Source organism: Triticum dicoccoides, chromosome 3A, assembly GCF_002162155.2.
Source record: "Triticum dicoccoides isolate Atlit2015 ecotype Zavitan chromosome 3A, WEW_v2.0, whole genome shotgun sequence".
Classification (NCBI taxonomy): Eukaryota; Viridiplantae; Streptophyta; class Magnoliopsida; order Poales; family Poaceae; genus Triticum; species Triticum dicoccoides.
Window position 1 is genome coordinate 446,409,247 of NC_041384.1, and position 8,539 is coordinate 446,417,785.

An 8,539-nucleotide genomic window follows, 5' to 3' on the forward strand; every position below is an offset into this window, starting at 1 on the left:
GGGCGTCACAGCAGCAGGGCTTCGCCGAGACTACGAGGGAGAGACGTAACAGGGGGAGATGGAGGTGCCAGGGGCTGGTGTATGAAGTCCCTCCTCTCCCCCACTATATATAGGGGTGCCAAGGGGGGGCGCCGGCCCTAGTAGATGGCATCTACTAGGGGGGACGGCGGCCAAGGGGAGGTTTCCCTCCCCCCCAAGGCACCTAGGGGTGCCTTCCACCACTAGGACTCTTCCATGGTGGAAACCCTAGGCGCATGGGCCTATAGTGGCTGGTGCCCTTGGCCCATCTAGGCCAAGGCGCACCCCCTACAGCCCATGTGGCCCCCCGGGACAGGTGGCCCCACCCGGTGGACCCCCGGGACCCTTCCGGTGGTCCCGGTACAATACCGATAACCCCGAAACTTGTCCCGATGCCCGAAACAGCACTTCCTATATATAATTATTTACCTCCGGACCATTCCGGAACTCCTCGTGACGTCCGGGATCTCATCCGGGACTCCGAACAACATTCGGGTTTCTGCATATACATATCTTCATAACCCTAGCGTCACCGAACCTTAAGTGTGTAGACCCTACGGGTTCGGGAGACAAGCAGACATGACCGAGACGACTCTCCGGTCAATAACCAACAGCGGGATCTGGATACCCATGTTGGCTCCCACATGCTCCACGATGATCTCATCGGATGAACCACGATGTCGAGGATTTAATCAATCCCGTACGCTATTCCCTTTGTCTATCTATATGTTACTTGCCCGAGATTCGATCGTCGGTATCCCAATACCTCGTTCAATCTCGTTACCGGCAAGTCACTTTACTCGTACCGTAATGCATGATCCCGTGACCAGACACTTGGTCACTCTGAGCTCATTATGATGATGCATTACCGAGTGGGCCTAGTGATACCTCTCCGTCATACGGAGTGACAAATCCCAGTCTTGATCCATGTCGCCCAACAGACACTTTCGGAGATACCCGTAGTCTACCTTTATAGTCACCCAGTTACGTTGTGACGTTTGGCATACCCAAAGCACTCCTACGGTATCCGGGAGTTACACGATCTCATGGTCTAAGGAAAAGATACTTTGACATTGGAAAACTCTAGCAAACGAACTATACGATCTTGTGCTATGTTTAGGATTGGGTCTTGTCCATCACATCATTCTCCCAATGATGTGATCTCGTTATCAATGACATCCAGTGTCCATAGTCAGGAAACCATGACTATCTGTTGATCAACGAGCTAGTCAACTAAAGGCTCACTAGGGACATGTTGGTGTCTGTTATTCACACATGTATTACGATTTCTGGATAACACAATTATAGCATGAATAAAGACAATTATCATGAACAAGGAAATATAATAATAATGCTTTTATTATTGCCTCTAGGGCATATTTCCAACAATTTATTGGTTGTGATGTCATTAAGCACAAGGGTAAACACTTTGGCCAGTCCAGAGTTGACGATGCCAAACAGCTAGCAGCAACAACACGATTAAAACGAAGGGAGATACAAGCCCCACTGGGACACACCCATACTGGAAGTGGTACAACACAAAGCCAAGCCAGGCGCCACTAAACAGACCCAAAGTAAAACCTCCTACAGCCAGCAGGCTAACACACACAACAGGGAAGTGGATAGCTAACATGACAACTAAAATTGCACAAAGACGACGAACTAGGCAAACAAGCCGCTTCCTACTGTGTTCCTATGCTCTGTAGGGCCACACCTTCCTCTTGGATCATCTCTAGTGTTCCTTCGCCGCCATGCTCGATCAGCGCATCCTCCACGCCATTGACAGCAGCATCGTCAAGGTGGAAGAAATCTCTCATGGCAATGATCACTTCCGGGGCCAGCTGCTCCTTGAACTTGGCTGTGAAATCAGCAAGCGTGGCCTCTGTTACGTCCTCTCCATCCCTGGTAATTCCCAGGGACCGACTGACCAGCTTTTCCGCCACCTTGGCTGCCGGAACCGCCACACGGGGACCCCCACGCTTCACTTTCTGCAGAGAGAGGCCCCCCTTGCTGGAAATCCTTACTCCAGCAATAGTCTTCCGACGAGCCGTAGGAGGCCTAGGAGGGGGGGGGGGGAGTCGGGCATAGCAAGAATGCCCCCCTGACGTTGCACAAAGATAGGCTCCATGGCATCACCAGAGCTGGTTGCAGCATGGCCTCGAGCAGGAGAAGGCGTGCGCTGCAGGGCGCCAGAGCTAGTTAGGGGCGGCGTGGGGGATGACTGAAACCCCGGCGGCCTAGAGGGTGACCGCAGAGGCAGCACGAGCGAAGCGGGCGCGCAGAGCTCCAACATGGCCTGGCTGGGCGCAGGGCTCGCAAGACGGGAAGCCGCGGCCTCAGCGCGTTTGGAGACTGGGCTTGGCGGCAGAACGGTTGTCGGAGAGAGCGGAGGGGACGCCGGGGGGTCCTTTCATCTTGCGAGCGGCGCCTGGAGGAGCGTGGCGATGTCGGACGCGTCGGGCTGCGCCCACGGACGACCACCAGCTCGAGGGCGCGAGCAGGCGCATCACTGGCCGAGCCCGAGCCCCTGAGAACCAGAGCAGCAGCAGGCCCCCTCCATAGGTGCGGGCGAAGCAGCCAGGCTGTTGCCAGCGTGCCGGCGGCCACCGGAGCGGTCCCTTGAACGGTTCTGGACCTCCCCTTGATGCCGGTCCCGAGCGTTTCGGGAGAGCGAGCGTCGGACCCTGGCACCCCATCCTTCCCGTGCGCGACCATCGTCACGGCCACGCCTGCCGTCACGGTCGCCCTCGTCTTCACGCCTGCCACCGCGGCGTTCTGCACATCCCTGGGTAGGCCCGCGCTCCCTTGGCGTGTACGTGCCGTCCACCTTCTTCCTGTACCAAGTGAACTCGTGGACGTCCGGTGGCGGCGGGTTGTCGTCGTCGTCCCCGGCCTTGGAGTGGTCCTCGTGGAGGTCGAGGTGGATGAGCACGCGGTGACGGAGACCTCGGCGTCCGCGGCGGCGGTGACCACAGGCCGAGAGAGTGAGCCATTTGACCTTGGGGATGGCACTGGGGTTGGACGTCCAAGCCCAAAGCGCCATGTCCCTTGTGTCCTCTTTGCGGAGCGATCGAGGCTCGATGTAGTCGAGGGAGCAACCTCGGCCGATGAGGAAGGTGGCGATGTAGTGGTTCCAGCCGTGCAGCGGGACGCCTTCCAAGCAGAGACGGACATGATGGAGTTGGTCTTCGTTGTCTGCATGAGCCTCGAGCCTCCACTCACGCACGAAGATGCGGTGGCCATTGCCACGAAGATCACCACGAGACACGGCTTCGGCGCAGTGGTGTTGATGCATGAAGCGCACCAAAAATTGCTCGGGGTAGTGCTTGACAACTTCGACGTCGGCCGGTCTCGCGCCCAGGGCCGTCGCGAGCTCGGCAGCCACCTGGTGGCAGGGGATGTCCTGCCTGGCCCCCTCCAGCCAGGCCACAGCACAGTTGGAGGCGAGGATGGCTGCCTCCGCCTGCATCTCAGGTGTCGCCGGAACGACGACGAAGTCCTCCTCTGGCCTTAGCGCGGCGTCGCCCATGCGCTGCATCACGGCAGCCGTTGCGTTGGACTGCAGCAGGGGGCGCTGAGCAGAGGTCTCCCAGCCCCGGCCCAGACGGGGCGGAGCCACGCGGTTTGCAAGAGAAGCAGAGGGGCGAGGCAGCGGTGGTGGGGGCACACGGAGACTGTCGAGAGAGCTCAGAGGCTTCCAGTTGTTCTTGCAGCCGCGCGATTTGTGCCCATTTTGTAGACAACGGGAGCAACGGATCGGGTCACGGCAACTCTCAGCCCTGTGCCCGCGGTGGAGGCACCGACAGCAGCGCCCCTGAAGCCAGCGAGGGATGGGCGCCGGCTTGAATGCTGGAGCGGCCAAAGCCGGGCGGCGCGGGCCATTACGCGACGTGACGATGTGCCAGCCGCCGGTCACCTCCGCCTCGCGCCCCGCGCCCGTCATTGAAGGAACGCCAGAAGCAGAGAGGGAGGAGGAAGCCAGCTGCCCCGCAACTCCACAGTTAATGCCAGCGCCCGCCCGCACTTGAATGCGCGGGGATGAGGCTGCGACGGCGCCATGCCCCGACCCAGCCAGGGCCAGACCCGGAGCCGACGCGCCTGGCTGCGAGTCGGGCACGAACTCCTCGGAGGCGGCGGCTCCAGATCCGCCATGCCCCGCCAGTGTTGAATCTGGATCCGGCGATGCGAAGTGTCGGGGGCTTACTTGCAGCGTGGGACGGGCAGAGGCAGAGGCGCCACCGGGGCCGCCGACAGGGGGAGGTGGGAGGGGCATGAACCACGACGCGAAGGCGAGGTCGGAGCAGGGCGCGGCCACCGCCGGCGGCGCGGGCGCAGGCGCAGCAGGGAGGAGCGAGGGCGCTCGCATCTTCACAGCTCCGTCGGCTGTCTTTATACAGAGCGTAGCACGCTTCCAATGGCGTCCGAATTTAGGTGATCCGTCCACGTCCTCTTTAGCTTCTGCATAAAGCAGCACAAGGACTCCCATCCCAGGTTCTACGACCCGCGCATTTAGGCTTTATTACGCGCGCGGAATTATCCGCTAATGGGACGACAAAAACACTCGTTATAACAGCAAATAAAACGACAAAGGAAGCAATTTAAGCAAATACAGTACTATCAACAGAACGAGCAAGCAGCCACGCATATAGACCGAGAAGCATGGGTCAGGCGAGGGACATGGCTGGAGATCTCACTCGATCGCCACGAGGAATATGACACGATTTCGGGATCAATTCATCTGGCAAATATTGCACGCACGTACATGCAATCTGGTCCTCCCATCCTATGTGTACATGGGGTTTGCTATTTGTGTGATCACATCATCCTACCACTTGGGCCGCCCTATGAGCCGACCTAGAAATGGGCAACAAAAAGATGGGCTCACATGTTTCTGCTACTTTGCCCTCTCGGCTCTCGGCCAGCCGCTGCTAATGCCCCGCTTGGCTGTCATAGTCGAATTTGACACAAAGTGTCAACATGAGATGAGACTGCAAGTTTGATACGATTCGAGCTTTACAATGGCAAACACAAAATCCGTCGCCGGATATAGCTTGTAAGATATCATAGTTGGCTTACCGTTGGACATGCTGAATTCATTGCTTGCTCCTGTCTATAAAGAGTAGCAGTTCGATTCCAGCGTAAACGAAACCAGGCATCAATGAGGCAATGACATGGTAAATTTCAGAGCCCGTGTGACGGACATTTTGCAAAGACACAATAGAATTGCAACAATGGTTGAATTTCCACACCGGCTCACCTAGCCTTCCAGGCCAGTTGTCAAAATTTGCTTACAATTACAAACTAACCAGCACCTCTTGATGCTGCTCACTGTTACAAACTTGGAAGAAATCGTCAATCGTTCCTTCATCTTCATCATTATTTCTGCTCAACGTAACCAGTCTCCTCCTGCCTGTGGCTTCTCCAAAGAAGGTTGACCAGTCTATTGAGCTGGAGATGAGTCGGATGGTGAGTTCTCAGTTCCATTTGATTGCTCCACCAATACATCAGTAGCCGCCTCAGGTTCCTTGGGTGCCGCCGTTTCTACTTTCTCTTTCGACATCTCCTTTCTGAGATCCTCTTTGGCCAAGCTTGAGAATTGCTTGTCCAATGATCTTGCCGCGTCTAGCCATGCAAGCACGATGACCAACAGTATACCGCCAAGGTAGGGGGTCGAGTTTGCCAAAGAGCCAAATATCAGGATCAAAAACTGTTGGATCAGCGCACCACCCGATTTGCCCAATGGATTGCAGACAACATCAATGGCTGCCTTTCCCTTCAACTGTAAATGGACCAAAAAAAAGTTAGCATGTGAAGCATTACAATGGTGCAGTCAGTGAGAAGGATTGAGAATTAGCTAATCAAACATGGTGCGAACCAGGAAACATGAAAGAGAATATGGTATGGTGTTTACTGGACTAGGAGGCTACATGTGCACTGATCTTCTAAGACTGCTCGCAGCAAGGAACTGCACTTGTTGAAAGTACCTATATGTCTACAACACATTCGGCAGCAGGGAAAAACAAGTAATGTTGTTATCCAACTACAGGACCAGCTGAGCTCTGCATGAGATTTAATAAAGGTAGTATCTCTCAGCTGCATCCTGAGAAAATTTAATAGATTATCAAGGAGCTTTTTTACGGTACCCTGGTACTCTTTTGATAGGGGTGGGAGTACCAGTTAAATCCAACCATTGATTTGAAAGGGTAGTTCAGACCTTTTTCTTTCCTAACATAAGGGTAATGTTTATATTATTTTCCGAGATCTAATTCCCTCCCGGTGTCTTCATAATCACTCGCTGCCGCTCTTGATCGAGTGACCATGCACAGCCATGGCTACATCATCCCCGCAGGCCCTTGTATGCATCTGTCATCGGCTGCACTTCATGGAAACTTAATTACAACCATGATCGGCGGCGAGGCCTCCCGGACGTGCGCCTTATCTGAGTATTCTGCTAAACCATCGGCAGTTGCATCTCCGGAGTTCTGATCTTGCGATTTAATTATTAATTATTGCGCATCTCTGGTTCTTAGTTCGAAGATGCTAACAAATCCTCCCGATGCATCAGCGCACTATACGTGCAAATCCTGGCCAAGATATCCGGCTGGTTCGCTAATCACATCCCGTAATTAGTGGGGAATAAAATGACACCCTCACATAATACCAAATTAACAGCTGGTCTGGATTACCAATTTACCCTTGCAATGAAGGTACTCCCGAACTATTGGTTGTGGTACTCCCAGGTATCTATATTGGAGTACCAAACAATTCTACCCATCAGATCAGAGTAAATGGATGGCTCATATTTACTTAAGGGTACCGTAAAAGAGCTCTCTATCAAGTTGCCATACTAAATTCCTCCTGACAGTAACCGATAATTATGTGTAAATTATTTACTACTCCCTCTGTTTCTAAATACAAGTCTTTTTAGAGATTTGGATATGGACTACATACGGATGAATGTAGACGTATTTTAGAGTATAGATTCAATCATTTTACTCCATATGTAGTCCATATTAGAATCTCTAAGAAAACTTGTACTCCCTCCGTCCGGAAATACTTGTCGCAAAAATGGATAAAAGTGGATGTATCTAGAACTAAAATACGTCTAGATACATCCATTTCTTTGACAAGTATTTCCGAACGGAGGGAGTATTTAGGAACGGAGGGAGTAGTATTTACATATATTCAATCAAGAATTTGCTAGAGTAAACACATATGAAGCAACCAATTAACATACATGAACTACCATTAGGCAGAAAAGAAGACCAGTAAATGAATATAGTTCTTTCACAGAAAATATACCAAGGAATCACACAGATAAAAATGGAGTGTGGAAGGATGAACAAACCTTCATATCTCCATCCAAAGGAATATAGGCCATTTCCTTGCACGGGTCGAATAAACTGTACTTTGCACTTTTGCTAAATATGTTCTGCAGCGCACCCACATAAACAGCCGCAAGAAGAGGGGTCATACCCCATGTGGCAAGCAGGGGAGTCAGTGGTTGCCCAAACAAAATCAGAGAGAAGAAACCAACGCCAGTCAGCAACAAAACTGTGGGGGTGATCATGGCAGCCACTCCCCAGCCAAATCTTTGGAATATAATCCGACCTAACAGCATCATTGTGAAAGTTGCAATTCCAGTTGCGGTAGAGAAATCACCCATGAAAGATGAGTACTCGTTTGGACTGGGGAACTGCCAAAATGAATAAGGAATCATTACTGCGATGAAAAGGTTAAAGGAGTACAAGGAAAGAAGAAAAACAAAAGCCGGAAAAATTTACCTGTGCCTTGAGCTTCGATTTCCATGTGACTTCCACAAGATTGATACTAATGCCATATGCAACGACTAAGGTAGCAAGGTCCCTCACATATTTTGAAGAGATCAGAACTTTCATACTCTCTTTCATGCTAAGCTTAGGTTTGTTCTGTTGAAACAAAGGCTATCAGAATATGTAAGTGGTAATAAAAAGGGAAGCACATTCAAGTATTCTACTGACCTTTTTCTTCTTGTGGTCAGATTTTGGAAGAGAAGGATCATTCAACACAAGTTTGTTCACTCCCCAATAGATGGAAGTAATGACAAGCCCAAGAAGTACCACTATGCCCATCATTCCTTTCAAAGATACCTCCCAACCATCAACTCCTGGACCCATTGTCTTCCGCAAATTTGAGAAATATTTCACAGTACGCCCAGAAAAGATAAGCGCAATATTTGCCCCAAGGCCAAATAGAGGGTAGAATTCTTTTGCTTCATCGACTGTGGTGATCTGAAAATGATTTAATCAACTCAACTGGAGCACGAAGGGCTATCATTTAATAAGAAAGCTGAGCAAATATAAAACAAACATCGAACTCAAAATTCCATATGGCAGGCACAATAAGGACATGGACAAACAAAGCCATCACGAAGGTACCCTTTCTTTAGCAGTCTGCTCTCCAATGGACAGCAATAACAAACACCATGGTCAACCTTTGCCACAACAGTGCACCAACAACTACTACAGTGAGCTCCTACTCT

At 51.8% G+C, this 8,539-nt stretch overlaps 2 protein-coding genes across 2 annotated transcripts in view; both read right to left on the minus strand.

The window, feature by feature from the left end:
• Positions 1-1,462: 1,462 nt before the first annotated feature.
• Positions 1,463-4,519, minus strand: LOC119268500. The gene has a single exon (XM_037550154.1). The coding sequence runs from the start codon at positions 4,502-4,504 to the stop codon at positions 2,525-2,527; it is 1,980 nt and encodes a 659-aa protein (XP_037406051.1). The 5' UTR covers positions 4,505-4,519; the 3' UTR covers positions 1,463-2,524.
• Positions 4,520-5,177: 658 nt separating this feature from the next.
• LOC119268501 (plastidic ATP/ADP-transporter-like) overlaps positions 5,178-8,539 on the minus strand; it is a 5,434-nt gene continuing 2,072 nt past the window's right edge. The window contains exons 2-5 of the mRNA XM_037550155.1: positions 8,019-8,288; positions 7,803-7,946; positions 7,367-7,714; positions 5,178-5,797 (exon numbers count right to left, since the gene is read on the minus strand). Coding sequence (XP_037406052.1) covers positions 5,459-5,797; positions 7,367-7,714; positions 7,803-7,946; positions 8,019-8,288 — 1,101 coding nt within the window. The 3' untranslated portion in view covers positions 5,178-5,458. The remainder of the gene's footprint in view (positions 5,798-7,366; positions 7,715-7,802; positions 7,947-8,018; positions 8,289-8,539) is intronic.